Source organism: Tachyglossus aculeatus, chromosome 8 (assembly GCF_015852505.1).
Source record: "Tachyglossus aculeatus isolate mTacAcu1 chromosome 8, mTacAcu1.pri, whole genome shotgun sequence".
Classification (NCBI taxonomy): Eukaryota; Metazoa; Chordata; class Mammalia; order Monotremata; family Tachyglossidae; genus Tachyglossus; species Tachyglossus aculeatus.
Window position 1 is genome coordinate 957270 of NC_052073.1, and position 15675 is coordinate 972944.

General features: G+C 58.4%; 1 protein-coding gene across 1 annotated transcript in view; it reads left to right on the forward strand.

Moving 5' to 3' along the window:
• The window catches only part of DMXL2 (Dmx like 2), a 61113-nt gene that overhangs the window by 18594 nt on the left and 26844 nt on the right, over nt 1-15675 (forward strand). Inside the window, 13 exon segments of the mRNA XM_038750567.1 lie at nt 375-558; nt 2296-2470; nt 3105-3380; nt 4888-5153; nt 5477-6164; nt 7201-7322; nt 8612-8701; nt 8857-8977; nt 9502-9621; nt 11139-11366; nt 12263-13924; nt 14731-14841; nt 14997-15166. Of these exon segments, the coding sequence (XP_038606495.1) occupies nt 375-558; nt 2296-2470; nt 3105-3380; nt 4888-5153; nt 5477-6164; nt 7201-7322; nt 8612-8701; nt 8857-8977; nt 9502-9621; nt 11139-11366; nt 12263-13924; nt 14731-14841; nt 14997-15166 (4213 nt within the window).

The window sequence follows — 15675 nt, forward strand, 5'->3', positions numbered from 1 at the left end:
CCACCTGGATCCAGGCCTTCAGTCCCACGGAATCCCTCCAGCCCCCTGTCGGGTTTCCCACCCTACTGGGCACCTGGGTTGCCAGATGGCTCTCTGGCTGGGTTCAGCTGAGTGTTCTCCCAAGCGTTCGCCCCCCAGCCCTCAGTCAGAAGAGTTTAGTGTAACTTAGCCTCACATGACAAAAATCAGATTATGTCCCACTCCTCTCTTCTGCTTTGCTGCCTGTGTGGGGTGACAATCTGGGTATAAACCCTTGGAGGACAGGGCCTCGTCTGCCCTTCCCAGGTAGCCCCCATGCAGGCATGGGTACTCGAGGCCGGGGGGGCCCAGGAGGGTAAATGAAGTGACAGGTTTCCATTTTCATTTGTCTTCAGGGGATCTGTGTGCAATGTGTTACTTACTTCGTGCCAGGATGGCATCTGCCGCCTTTGGGCAGAGACCCTGTTACCCGAAGACTGCCTTCTGGGCGAGCAGATCTGTGAAACCACCACGTCAAGCATCAGTAGCAAGCTCTCCCACCCGGGAAGGCAGAAAGACCGAATTCAGCAGGCCCTAGAGGTATGAGGCCGGTCCGTGGGACTACAGACTACGGGGGCTGAGGGGCGCAGACTGGGGCCGTGCTTGGGGCGGCAGATCCTGATCCGACCCAACCCCAGATGCATCATATATGTGGGTGCAGTGGCTTCTGAGGGAGTAAGCACCCACACTGCAGCTGGCGGCCACACCTGGGGGCCGACTGGACAGACTGGGGAAAGCCCCAGGGAACTACACCTCTGGCTACATTGGGCCGGAACCGCAGAAAGATTGGCAACTTTGCCACTATCCAAGCAGCAAGGACAAGGATGGGGGCCTAAGCGGGGCCCAGTTGGAGCGTGTGTAGCAATGGGAGTCACAGACAAAAGTCCCCCAGCTCTAGAAAGAAGCCCCCAACTAAAGCTTGTAGGTACTCTCTCGTGCAGGGTGGCAGGGGCTATGAGAAAGCCCCCCTGACCATGCGACTGGGATCCAGGGGGGTCCGGTGCCCCTGGCAGAGTCTACACTGAGTGGATTGTGGATCTGACCCCAGTAGCACTAGTCCTGGTCAGTGCCCTTTCCACCAGCCCCAGCCCTGGGTCTCAAATAGAGCTTGAGCCTCTGACTGCTCCTTTCCTTGAGTCCTCTGATTCCTGAAAAGTGACCCAAGGATTGAGGTCAAGTTCTATTGCCGGGAAACCTGAGAGATTCAAAAGACCAGGCCAGGCCGCTTCGATACAGTTACAGTCATGCTGTGGGGACCGCCGGCCACTGACCTTGGCTCCCACAGCAAGACTGGCCTTAGCTGGCTGGGCCCCAAGGCCCCGTGCCCATCCCTGTTCCAGGCAGTCCAGCAGGCCGAGGAGGGAAAAGATGTGGCCAAGCCGTCAACTGGGGAATGCATGCTCCCCAACACGGTGATTCCAAATGGGAGTCAGGCCTGGCTTGGGCCAGTGCACTCGCTCATGGGCAGGGAAAATCGGAGGAGGTCTGGGCTGGGCTTTACAGGAGGACAGGGATATAAAGCCCTCGGTCATGGGAAGGAGTTGGAACGAGCAGCGAAGGTGAAGTGCCTGAATGAACAGAGCTTCAGAGCAACCAGGAGCGTGTTGCTTCCCCCAGATCCACCACCAATGGGAGGTAGTGGCATTTGAGCCCGCCCAAGATGGCCATTGGCCTTGGGCCTTTGCGTCAGAATCCAGCTCATCACCCTCCTCCTCCTCTTTCTCCTCCTCCCCCACCCACCACACCACTCTGCCCTGCTCTGTACTCTGGCTCCCCCCCATCTTCTCTCCCCCGCCCCACCACCAGCTAAACGTGAACATAGATATTTTTTTTAAATGTCCATGATTCAGTGTTTTCTGCCTTGATGTAAATCCCCACTAGAGAGAGTTCGGTGTACTTTTAAATTGGCTGGTTTGAGACTTACTGCTCCTCCCCTTGCTCACCTCTGGTCCCGATTTACGGGCATGCGTGGGTTGGCATTCAAGAAGACAGTCACATTTGTCGGGATTATGGGAAATGAGGGAGAGGAACAGATTACTGTAGGCCCAGTGTCTGCCCTGTCAATAGCAGAACAAGTTTTCCTAGCGGAGCCTGATTAGGAACCTGTCATTTCCAAACTCACCCAGAGCTTGGGGGAGTGTTGTCGGCAGAAAGGATTTTTCAGATTGAAAGAGCGACTATCAGCACAGTCCCCAATCTGTTTGTGTTCTCGCGCGGCCCTGGAGCCGGAGGTCAGCAGGCCGACATTCCGGGCCTTCTCTCTTCCGACCATTGCAGACCATTCACCATCTGAAAAATCTTCGGAAGGGGCAGAGGAGGTCTTCGGTTCTCGTCACCCACGGCAGTGCGATGCCTGACCAGGCAGGGATGCATGAAGTTCAGCGCCACATTTCCCATCACGCCAATGCACTCTGCCACTTCCATATAGCGGCGAGCATCAACCCTGCCACAGGTAGAGGCCGATGGGGTCTGGGCTTCCCCAGGCCCCAGACCAGCAACGGGCAATACAGACTGGAACCCCCTGCTGCTCTTGTGCCCGCGGAGGGAGTCCAACCTTCAGCAGGGCTCCCTGCCAATATGGGTGTGGACAGGCTGCATAGCAAAGCAGCTAGCCTGGGTCCGCAAGGGAGGTTTCGGGGTACTGCCTCATCGATATATGTAGCCTCAGGATTTCCACTGGGCGTCTCCCCCCTGAGAGCTTCTTCCCAGGAAAGATGGCTAGCCACCAAGAAGAATGGAATGATTGGGATTGGGATTACTGGTGGTAGGGGTCGTGTGGAGGCAGCCCCAAGAGGGGAGGAGGGAGGGAGGGAGGGAGACAGCCTTCCTTCTGGGGGACTGGGATTCCTTTCATACATTTCTCATGTGGAAGTCATTGACTCCAAGATTTCAACAGCCACTTTTCTGATGGACAAAAAGACGACCTCTCCTTCCGGGTTGATTTTATCCAGCTCACTGAGGCTCCGGGGAAGTCTGCCCTGCTCACACGGGTTCTGGGTCTTGAGAGGATGCAGAGCTTTTTTTGTTTTGATGGCTTTTTTTTTTTCAAATTTCCTATTGAACCCTGGCCTCCTTTCTTTCCACAGACATCCCCTCCGTCCTGGCTGGTCCGGCCTTTAACTCTGATGAAGGGAATGGGGGGTTTGTGGTTCACTGGCTGAACAATAAAGAGTTTCATTTCACGACCTCGATTGAAATCTTCATGCAACACTTGCGGCAGCTGGCCGGGCAGCAGCTGGAGCCCGAAGCCGCCACCGAAGGAGGGGAGGAGGAGGAGGAGGAGGAGGAAGGGGAGGAGGATCAGCTGGAGCCGCAGCAGCCGGAGGAGAGAGAGAGAGGCCTCCGCATGAAGCTGGATCACGGTTAGTGTCACCGTGGCCGGGCACCTCCTCACTGCTGGGACCTGCCACGCGCCGCCTTGATGGAAGGGGCCCTGAGGGGGTGGGGGAACCCCTGCCAGGATTACATGACAGGTCTTGCACCCCATTGGATGTTCTGTCCCAATTTCCCATGCCCTGCTGCCCTCCACGTCTCCTGCCAGTAGAACAGGGCATTCTGGATGGTCCCGCAGTGTTCGATAGCTGGGAATTCTGGGCGACCGGATCAAGCGAGCATCTGCTCTAGAACTGCGGCAAGTACCGGGGAATGGCAAGGCGAGGCCGCTGCCCTGACAGAGCCCACGGAGTTGAGCATTCTGTATGCCCAGCTCCTCTGGAGTATGCAGGTTCTCTCCTCCTTAGGGACTTGGAGGATGTGTGTGTTAGTGTTGGTGGTACTAAGTGCTTACCGTGTGCAGAGCTCTTTACTAAGTACTGGGAAAAACTCACAGCTGGGCATTATACAGAGTTCCTGCCCTTGGGTGGGCTTGCTTGGTGGTTGGCTAACCTGCTAACTAACCTGCCGACTAACCTGCAGACTAACCTGCCGCATCACCCACTAGTCCCTAAGACACCGCCTGGCTCCCCAACCTCAACGTGGCGTCCCAAGCCCTCCCCTGCAGTGAGCTCCACAGTCATCCCCAGTGCTCTCCCCCTCCTCCACTCAGCTCCCATTCTCCCAGTGATGGAGGATCCGGGAAGGAGGCGCTGCCTCCCCCTCAACTCTGAGGAGTCCACACAGAGCCTTTCCTGGGCTCCCAGATTGACTTCCATCCATCGGGGGTGCTCTCTCAATACCTACTGAGTACTGGGCACTGCACTGAGTACTGGGGGCCGGAGGGTAGAGGGAGAAGGGCCCGATCCCGTGTTCCCACAGAGCTTCCAATCTATTGGGAGGCCGGCACAAAGTCAGAGGTGGGAGGAAAGGGAGGCTGGAACAAAAACAGATGTGTGGATGAGTAAGAACCCCAGTAGCAGAGCAACTAGCTGGGTGGCCAGGGGCCAGCAGGAAGCAGGGAAGGCCAAGGGGGCAGGGCACTGGACGCAGGTGACCTGGGCAGAAGAGTAATGATCTGGAAAGACCTCCAGAGGGGCTGGGCTCTGGTGGGAGTCAGAAGGACCTGGTTCCAATCCTGGCTCCCCCATTTGTCTTGTATGGGGCCCTGGGCAAATCACTTCACTTCTCTGTGCCTCGGTTACTTCATCTGTAAAATGGGGATTTAGACCGTGAGCCCAGTGTGGGACAGGGATTCTGTCCAATGCGATGAGCTTATATCTACCCCAGTGCTTAGTACAGTGCCTGGCACATAGTAAGTGCTTAACAAATACGATTTAGAAAAAAAAGAGTTCCAGGGAGTGGGGAAGGCAGTCTCTACTGGATGGGGTGGGTTGTTGAGGTGGCACCCCTCCAGGAATTAGACCACCTCCCACCACTATGTTCACTTCCCTTTGGACTCCTCCTCCTCACTCCGAGACCTCTCTTCTGGTTCAGAACTGTCCATGGATCGAGAGTCCGAGGCAGGCACGGGGTCTTCAGACCATGAGGATGGGGAGCGAGAGGGGAGCCCAAGGGCGTCCCTCCGAGCACGGGCACCCCTGCCCACGGTGCTGTTGGACCGGAAGATCGAAGCCCTGCTCAGCGAGTGGAACCGGAATCCCGACATGCTGTTCACTATCCACCCCGTGGACGGGACCTTCCTCATGTGGCACGTCAAATATCTGGATGAGGACAACCCGGGTATCTTCAGACAAGTGCAGGTAGAGGTCTTCTCGTGCGAGCCAGTGACATCCCCCTCACGCCCCAGGTGCCCACCAGCTAGCTCGGGAAGGAGGTGACATGGCTAGGTGGGATAGGATGGCGCAGGGTGCAGCTCTAAGCCCCAGAGGACTGGGCCACTGCTGGTGAGGAGGGCTGGGAGCCACTCCCAACCGCCTGCCAGACTAGCCCAGGATACTCAGCCCCCTGGTCCCGCCCCTGGGACAGTTGGTCCCTCTCCGGCCCAAGTCACGGTGCGGAGGCCAGAAGCCTCACCTGGGTCTGTCTGGGACCTGCGCTGGGCCCAACACGTGTTCTCCCACAGGTATCCTTTTCCACCCGGATTCCCGTCGCCTTTCCCTCCGGTGATGCCAGTTCTCTGAGCAAGAACATCCTGATGTACGCCTGTGCCCATGGTGCCACTCCAGGGCCCCGGAGTGGAGTGGCTAGCAGTCCCAATAGCCCACCGGACTCCCGGAGGGCTGGGGTGCGCGGGCCCACCGTGGCGCCTGTGGTGATGATGGTCTCCAAACACGTGGATGGCTCGCTGAACCAGTGGGCGGTTACGTTTGCCGACAAGACGGCCTTCAGCACCGTGCTGACCGTGTCGCACAAGTTCCGGTACTGTGGCCACCGTTTTCACCTCAATGACCTGGCATGCCACTCAGTGCTGCCACTGCTGCTCACGTCATCCCACCACAACGCCCTGGCCACCCCGGACCTGGACAGCCCCCACAGCTCCCAAGATACGGACCGCCCCCGGGACATGGGCCCGCCAGGCCCAGCCAGGCCCGGCCCAGGCCCCGCCCGACAGCCTCTGCACAACGCTGCCACACGGACGTTTCATGACCCCAATGCCATCTACAGTGAGCTGATCCTGTGGCGGGTAGACCCCATCGGGCCCCTGTCCTACACCGGGGGAGTCTCCGAGCTGGCTCGTATCAACTCCTTGCACACCTCCGCCTTCTCCAGCGTGGCCTGGCTTCCGACCCTCGTGCCCAGCTACTGCCTCGGTCAGCTCTCGCCGCCACCGCACCCATCCCTCCCCCACCCCTGTCCCCATCCCCTTTGCCTTCCTGCCTTCCTCAGCTCTGTTCCCTCAGCTGGCCCTCCTCTCCCCAACTGACAGCCAATTCAAACAAGCCAAGAAAGCTAATCCAGAGGCTCCTACCTCACTGCACTTTCAGGCTTCACTTTGCCCAATCACAGTGCTCAGTTCTTCACCCCTACCTGCCCCTGATCCCCTCTCTCAGTTCTCAGATGCCAGAAATTCCCCCTGATGCTAAAGCACCCCAACCCTTGAGTCCCGTTGGAATCGTTTCCCTACCCTTGCACGCTCCCTCCCATGTGGGGCTTCTGGTTTTCTGGAGCCAGGCAGAGGTTCTGACAGTCAACACGGCCCAAACCTATTCTCAGCAGTCCCTAATCCATATCACTGTCCCGTTGGCCGGAGAAGTGCAGGATGGATGTCCTTGGAGGGGCAGGGGCCTTGGGACTCTGCACCCACACCCCCCTTCCAAACCTCTCCTTGCCATGCCTCTCTGCTGAAAATAAGGCTGGGGGGCTGCTCTGACCCCATTTCCTAATCGGAAGCCCTGAGCAGGAGCAGCATCTGCTCTACCAGGGCCTGGAAAGTGGGGCAGGATCAGCACAGCTCAAGGGGGCTCTTCTGCCCGAGGGGCAGCTTCCTGGTGGTGGAGAGGAGGTGGCCTCCTCAGTCCCTGCACCCTGCTCAACAACAGGGGAATAGGGCCCCCTTTCCTGGAGAGGCCAAGTCCCCAGAATGTCTCATCACCCTGTGGCCCACTGTACCACCACCTGCAGTTCATTCATTCAGTTGTATTAATCGAGTGCTTACTGTGTGCAGAGCACTGTACTGAGCACTTGGGAAGTACAATTAGGCAACAGAGACAATCCCTATCCAAAAACAGACTCAAAGAACTACGGGGAGCCAACTGGCATGGCCACCAGCAGGAAGTCACCAGGAGGGGGAATGCTCTAACTGCCTCTCCCAGCTTCCCTTCTTTTCCTTCCTTCCACTGCCTCCAGGCACCTACTGCAACTCAGCCAGTGCCTGCTTCGTGGCATCCGATGGCCAGAGCCTGCGGCTGTACCAGGCGGTGGTGGACGCCAGGCGGCTGCTTGACGAGCTGTCGGACCCTGAATCCTCGGTAAGGGCGATGGGGCCGGGTCACGGACAATGTCCTACCTGTGAAGTGCTCCCAGCCTCAGAGGGGGCAGAATTGTCCCCAAGCGGTGTGACAGTGGGACCGGGGCCATCCCCGGTCCATTCCCGGCCCACCCTCCAGGGGTCTGCATCGAGAGGCTCTTGGAAACACACCCTATGTAGCTGCTGGGCATCCCCAGGGCAACACTCCCAGCTCATTTTTCCTGGGGAACTATTCCAGAATTGGCACTTGGCAACGATGCCATGACTCAAGCCCCAGGGAGGCTCTGAGAGTTTGGGAATGAATGAGTATAGCTTTTGGCCTGGAGTTTTCCAAATCCTCTAGTTTCAGTTCCTGATAATTAAAGGGGCCTGTCTGCAGGATGAGCTGGGCTCCCTGCTGTTGGCTGTCGCTATTGGCCACCAGTGTTACTCCAGCTCCCTCTCCCACCAGGGAATCCGGTCCGGGTCTGGGCCTAGGCCAGGGTAAATATGGCTCCGGGGTCCGGGAACTGCTGCTGGGGGTGGTTGGGGATGATGATCCAGGAATTGTGCCGCCTCCCAGCTTTCCCCAGCTGCAGGCAAGGTCCCTGAGCGACGGGTGGAGGGGAGGAAGGAAGTGACATCAACAAGGGGCGAGGCATTGGGCAAGAGGTGGTGCCCAGTACTGCTTCTGCCTCCTCCCTCCTTGTCAGGGAGCAAAACAAATGGGTTACAGTTCACCCGATACTCCCTGTCACGGTTTAGCAGAAGCAGCAGTGATACCTGCCGGGAGAACCCAGAGCCAGGGGCCTGGGACAGGGACCCTGCCCCCGACCCTGGGCCTCTGGTTGCCTTGGGCTCCCCAGCTCTCTGTGTTCCCTGCCACCTAAGTGAGCAGGTGCCTAGGAGGGTTGGGCTCTGCGCACTGCTACCCACTGCCAACTGTTGGCTTGGAACCCTGGTAAGGCTCCTTTGGGCTCTCAAGTGTAGCCTACAGGGAGGGAGAGAGGAGCTGGGGTGTGCCGGCACTGGATTCAGACCTCATAGTTCCCTGCAGTCCCCCGCCCCAGGGTTTGGGCTTATGCAGTATGTGGAAATTGAGGTGAACGAGTCCACTCTGACAGTCCAATTCTTTCAAAATGCTCAAACTTCTCAGCGGGACAGCAGGGGAGCAGGCAGAAGAAATGTTTCTTAATTGACCGTCCTGGTGGCGGTAGTAGCTTTCTTTAGGATGGTGGACAGAGGCCTCCTTGTGGCCCCAGTGGTACAGACGCCGTCCGCCATCGACCACCAATATCTTGTGTGTTTCAGAAACTGATAGGGGAAGTGTTTAACATCGTGAGCCAACAGTCTACCGCTCGTCCAGGGTGTGTCATCGCGCTCGACGCCATCGCTGATCAAGTAAATGCCACGTCTCGGGCCGCCGAGTCCCTGCCCACCCATCTCTCCATCTCCCAAGGGGCCCGCACCCAGACGGGAGGGCTTCCTGCCCGCCCCACGGGTGCTCGGGTCATCCCGTTGGCAGAGTTGTAACTTGGGATTTTGGGGCTGTCTAGTGTGGCGCAAACACCCAGCTCCTTCACGTCTTTCAAGAAGACTTCATTCGAGGATACAAGCCCCATAAGGAAGAAGAAGTGGAAGCCAAGGAAGCAGAGATATTTTTCCAACCATCGCAAGGTATTTTTTAGCTTGACTCCATAAATCCAGTGTAGGACTTGGCTCAGTATTTTTTATGTGGGTCAGCGCCTTGTCAAGCCAAAGTGGCCACAGTGTCCTTCCACAGCAGCCCCTTGGGGTGGGGAGATTTCTAGTCCCGGGCTCAGGAGGGAGAGTTTGGGTTCGGAAATCCAGACTTGGCTAGAGCATACCTACTACCTCCCGGGCTTTTGCTCAGCTTTCCCGTGACTTCCCCAGACTGAGGCCCATGCTCTAGAAGGGCGACATCCCCTTGGGTCCTTGGGCTGGGATTTGGCCGTCTCCACTCTCCTCACTGCCCCTGAACTCCAAGGCAGATAGGCCTGCAATTGTGGGGCCCAAGCAGAGTCAGGGAAAGGTTGGGGAAACACAAGTTGAATCACAAATGCCAATACGTCCCTGAACTCCAGGCCAATCCCAGAGATCTCCCATGCTCCCCAGGCACAGTGTCCAGGGGAATTGTACTTAAGAAGCTAACCAAATAAGCCGACCTGTTTTGGTTACAGGGTATCGTCCCCCGCCGTTTTCGGAGAAGTTCTTTCTGGTGGTCATAGAGAAGGACAGCAATGGCTACTCGGTTCTCCATATGTGGCACCTCCATCTCAAGTCAGTCCAGGCCTGTGTGGGTAAGTAGTTGTCTCTGCGCGGGACACAGGGTCAAAATGGAGTCCAATTCCCTGTGTGGCTCAGCCATGGGCACTGCTCGGCCTGGAGAGACCCCTTTGCTGCTGTTCTGGACCCTGTTACCAACTTCCTGGGTCTCCCGGCCCACTGGGGCTCCAGGCCGCCAGATTTCCCATTTCTCTGCCTCTGCTCTGGTGGCAGGAGCACCAGGGGGGAACCTGGGAGCAGCCCCTCCCAAAGGGCAAACTCAGAAACTGTGGCCCTGTGACAGTCCCAGGGCCTGAGCCCAGGAGGGACCAGCCGGTGGGTCACTGGGAAACATTCCAATTCTCCCAGAGCAGCAGCAGATTAGATATCAGAAAGGGAGCAGCGTGAGAAGCAGCGTGGCTCAGCAGAAGGAGCACGGGCTTTGGAGTCAGAGGTCATGGGTTCGAATCCCAGCTCTTCCAATTGTCAGCTGTGTGACTTTGGGCAAGTCATTTAACTTCTCTGTGCCTCAGTTACCTCATCTGTGAAATGGGGATTAAGACTGTGAGCCCCCTGTGGGACAACCTGATCACCTTGTAACCTCCCCAGCGCTTAGAACAGTGCTTAGCACATAGTAAGCACTTAATAAATGCCATTATTATTATCTAAGGGAGAATGACGTGTTAATAGTAATAATAATGATAATAATGATGATGGTATTTAAGCGCTTCCTATGTGCCAAGCACTGTTCTAAGTGTTAGGGGAGATACAAGGCAATCAGGTTGTCCCAGGTGGGGCTTACAGTCTTCATCCCTGTTTTACAGATGAGGGAACTGAGAGGCATAGAGAAGTTAAGTGTCTTGCCCAAAGTCACACAGCTGACAAGTGACGGAGCCGGGATTAGAACCCATGACTTCTGACTCCCAAGCCCGTGCTCTTTCCACTAAGCCATGCTGCTGTGTTACCTCTTGGCTGGGCCCAGGGCTGGCATCCCAGGGAGCTGGACATGAGGCCCCGCCCAAGGAGCAGGGATTGTCGACCATTCCTGCTCAGTCAGATGGCAGTTAGTGGCTCTGGAAGGCCTGCCACGGCCACATCATCCCAGGGTCTTGCGTCATCTTCAGGCTGAGTCTACGGCAGCAGGATGCCTCCCACTAGACGTGAGGGGCTGCCGGGCAGCGGGAAATAATAATAATGGCATTTATTAAGCGCTTTCTATGTGCAAAGCACTGTTCTAAGCGCTGGAGAGGTTACAAGGTGATCAGGTTGTCCCACGTGGGGCTCACGGTCTTAATCCCCATTTTACAGATAAGGTAACCGAGGCACAGAGAAGTTGAGTGACTTGCCCAAAGTCACACAGCTGACAATTGGCAGAGCCAGGATTTGAACCCATGACCTCTGACTCCAAAGCCCGTGCTGTTTCCACTGAGCCACGCTGCTTCCCTAGCCACGCTGTGAGCTTGGCCGCCCAGGGAGCCTCCCTGGACGGGTGGGTGGATCAAGTTTGAGAGGGCCTCTGCTACTGACAACACTTCCCTGGGTTTCCTCAAAGCCAAAGCCTCTGAAGCACCTTCCTCTGAGAGCCGGCTGACTGTGCCCGGGCAGAAGAACACCGACTCGTCTCCCGAGACCTCTCCAGGCCTGAGCCCCATTCCACGGTCCTCGTCTATTGCCAACCTGCAGACTGCCAGCAGACTGATTCTGAGCTCCAGACTGGTGTACCGCCAGCCCCTGGACCTCCCAGAGGGTGTTCAGGTCATCAGGGCAACTCCTTCTGCAGGTAGCGTAGTTTGCTTTGGGGACCAGGGCCAAGCTGTCACCCCCGGGCTTCTGGGAGTCCATCACCTTGCACGGTCAGCAGTGGATTGGTGCCCTGAGACAAGGACCCTGGAGTATCTGGAGGGTGGGACCGGGGTCATTCTCCCAGGAGCACTCTTAGGAGCACCACGATTGAACAGTAGGAACTGTGGAAAGGAGCAGAGGTGGGATGTGATCGAAGCACATCGGCAGGGCTTAGAGCAGGTGGAAAGGAGGAATGAGGTTTCAGTGGCTAGCATGGAGAGTCCAGACCAGGGGCGCCCGCTCTGTGGGGGTTAGGGACCATCGCCCCTGTGGAATTGACACCGAGAAGCAAAGCCCATGCCTTCCTGCCCTCACAGCCTTCTAGGCAGGGCAGAGAGCAGCAGCTAACCCGTACTGGCCCTTGGAGTTGGGCAGGTCCCAGAGGGGAGCCAAGATGGCAGCTGTTCCATCCCTGATTCCTGTTGGCGACCAGTCTCCTTGCCTTCTTCTTTCCTGTCTGCTCCCATTCTTTCCCTCCCACTGCCCACACTGCCACTCTTCCCGTGGTCCGTGGGAGTAGGTGGGTAGGCAGGCAGTGCCCAGGAAACACACAAGAACCGCTGACTACTGGCCAAAGGGCTATCTGGCCCTCGTGACTTTTAGGGCTGACTGAGGCCTCGAGGCCTTGGATCTCTCAGGGTAGGGGAAGTGGGTGTTCAGAGAGAAGACCACTGCCCCTTCCCCTGCTGGCTAGGCCCAGCGTCCCAAGGGGCCTGGCACGATATTGAAGGTACAGACACCATGGTTGAGAGAGAGGGTTGGAGCTTGAGCACAGCCGGGTGCCTTAGCTGGAGGAGTGTCGTGGACCTGTATGCTCATTCTGTCCCCACCCAGGCCACCTGAGCTCCTCGTCCATTTACCCTGTGTGCTTGGCCCCCTATCTGCTGGTCACCTCCTGCTCCGATGACAAAGTCCGCTTCTGGAAGTGCACCGTGGACGAGGCGGCAGCAGCGGCCCCAAGGGGAGCATCCGGGAGCCGAGCCTACCACTGGCAGAGGTGGCCGCTGAGGAACGAGGAGGGCGAGGCCAACAGCAGCACCGTGAGCGTGCCAGGGCGGCCCGTGGCTGTCAGCTGCTCCTACACCGGCCGCCTGGCTGTGGCCTACAAGCGGCCAGGCGGCGGTGGGAGTGGGTCCGGCAGGGAGGAGCTCTCTCTGCACGTGGGCATCTTCGAGTGCGAGTCCACGGGGGGCTCGGAGTGGGTGCTGGAGCAGACCGTGCCTCTGGATGACCTTGTCCCAGGAGGCAGCGTGCTGGACGCCAGGGTCAGCGTGGACAGCAACCTGTTTGTGTACAGCAAGTCGGAGGCCTGGCTGAGCCAGGACCGATCCCTGCTGCCCGGCATCAAGCACCTGGTGCACCTGGACTGGGTCTCGAAGGAGGATGGCTCACACATCCTCACGGTGGGGCTGGGGGCCAGCGTCTTCATGTACGGGCGCCTGGCGGGCATTGCCGGCTCCGAGCCCGGTGGCGGGAAGGATGGAGGAGCCGTCATCACCCTGCCCCTGGGCGGCAGCATCAAACAGGGCATCCGGTCCCGGTGGGTCCTGCTGCGGGCGGTGGGCCTGGTGTCATCAGTGGACGGCACCCCGTCGCTGCCTGTGTCTCTGTCCTGGGTGCGCGATGGCATCCTGGTGGTGGGCATGGACTGCGAGATGCACGTTTATGCCCAGTGGAAGCACGCGGTCAAGTTTGGGGCCAGCGAGCCGGAGAGCCTCGGGGGTGAGGACGCGATAGCCCTCCGCCCACGGGGTGGCCCGACCGACACAGCGGTGGATGATACAGTGGGCGCGCCCCCGGCGGGCCGGGACGGGGGCCTGTTTGAGGCAGCCCACGGGCTCTCCCCGACGCTCCCCCAATACCACCCGACGCAGCTGCTGGAGCTGATGGACCTGGGGCGGGTGCGCAGGGCCAAGGCCATCCTCTCCCACCTGGTCAAATGCGTCGCTGGGGAGGTGGCTGTCGTCAGAGATGCCGAGGCCGGCGAGGGTGCCAGGCGGCACCTGTCCCGGACCATCAGCGTCAGCGGCAGCACTGCCAAGGACCCAGTGGTGGTCGGGAAGGATGGGACGCGGGACTACACGGAGATTGATTCCATCCCTCCACTGCCCCTGCACGCGCTCCTGGCCGCGGACCGGGACTCGGCCTATAAGGCGGCTGAGGAGGGCCCCCGGCGGCCCCGGGGCAGCGAGCGGCCCGGTGGGGCCCGGGAGCCGGACCAATACTCAGACCTGTTCCAGGTGCCGCCCGTGGCTACCGATGACTTCTCCACCTTGGAGCCAGAGAAGAGGGAGGGTCAGTCCCGTGTGATCAATCTGGCTCAGTACGGGCCAGCGCACTTTGGCCGGGAGCATGCCCAGCTTCTGTCCAGCCACCTTGTGCACTCCAGCCTCCCTGGCCTCACCCGCCTCGAGCAGATGTTCCTCGTGGCCCTGGCCGACACCGTGGCCACCACAGGCACTGAGCTCGACGAGAACCCAGATAAGAGTGGCCCAGGTGAGGCCCGGGCCGACCCCTGGCTTGATGTCCCTCCTCGCGTGTTCATGCAAACTTGGTGGGGGACCTCCCGGGTACCTCACCTTGTGGGTGGAGGAACCTAAACAGGGCAGGTGGGTGGTGGTGACAGATGTTAGTGGCGTGGTGAGGGCGCCAGCCAGCACTTCTGTCTGCATGGGGTGAGACCATGGTGAGTGGAGAGCGGATCCATGCTGGCCAGCTAGAATTGATGCCTCTGGTTTAGTCTTCTGGACCAGGAAGGAAGGTCAGATGAGTGATGGCCCCACTTCAATGCCAAGGTTTCCATATTGGATCTGCTCCTGTCCACTTGCTGCCCTCTCCTTACCCCCTGTTTCCCTCTGGCCCTCCTTGCTGCCACCCCCCATTCCTATGTGGAAGGCCATGTTTTGTGCACATACTCAGGGGGACCCATTTTTGCTGTCTCCATTTGGTCCCATGTGCTTCCCTCCTCAAGTAGCTGAGACTTAGCAGGTTTTCCAAGTGGTTTTCTGAGGAGCCCTTTATCACCTCAGCATCCAACTTGCTTGCACACAAAGCTGCCTTTGAAAGGCTCTTTCTTGCCCATGGGACCATTTTAATTAGTCAGACTTGTCCAGGTGAACAAGTCCACTCTTTCCTTATCTGCAGCGCCCCTCCTATCTCCCTCCCCACCCTGCCACCTGCACTTTCCCTGCTTCTGGCAGAGGCGGTAACAACCTGCGGGTACCACCTGTGGGGACCATCACGGGGCCCTGCCCTGTGCCTTGGGGCCCCAGTGTCGCCAAAACGCACCATTTCACCTACAGGAAGAGACACGCTCGATGAGTGTGGCTTGAGATACTTGCTGGCCATGCGGCTGCACACATGCCTTCTGACCTCGCTGCCTCCCCTGTACCGGGCCCAGCTCCTCCACCAAGGTAGGCACGCCTTCAGGGGGGGAAAATGGGGAACTCTTCCTGGGCAGGGGTGGGGATAGGCCACAGCACCGACCCTCAGATTGCCCTCGGAGACCCCCTCCCCCTTCGTGGCCTGCGAGGTCACTGTCCCTCTCACTGTCCCTCTCGTCTTCCAGGTGTGTCCACGTGCCACTTCGCCTGGGCCTTCCACTCTGAGGCCGAGGAGGAGCTGATAAACATGATTCCGGCCATCCAGCGAGGGGACCCCCAGTGGTCTGAGCTGAGAGCTGTGGGGCTGGGCTGGTGGGTCAGGAACACCAGTACCCTGCGTAGGTGTATGGAAAAGGTAAAACCTTCCTTCAGACAATTGCCCATGAGGGTGGTTGAGGATATAGTGGAGTCCTGGGGGCATCCAGGGGGCCGGACATCCCATTCCATCCTGCATTCCACCCTAATGCTTCATCATCATCATCAATCATATTTATTGAGCGCTTACTGTGTGCAGAGCACTGTACTAAGCGCTTGGGAAGTACAAGTTGGCAACATAATACAGAATACAGGACATAGAGAGGTGGGAGAATAGAACTGTTTGCGAGAGGGGTAAGTTTCCACTGGGTCCCTCCAGCGAGCTCAGCAACATCTCAGGGCTTGTGCTTGGCCTGGCCACGGGTCCACTTTCTGCTGCCAATTCTTGGGGCCGTAGAGCTGTGGTTTTGGCTTTGGCTGGTCCTCCCCTTTGGGCCCTCAAACTGGTGTCCTTCTGCAACCTCCGGAGCTTCTTTTTCAACGTTTCCCGACAGGCTGTCGTTGGCTGTCCCACCACCCGCAGGGCTGGGTGGAAGCAGCTTCCCTTTT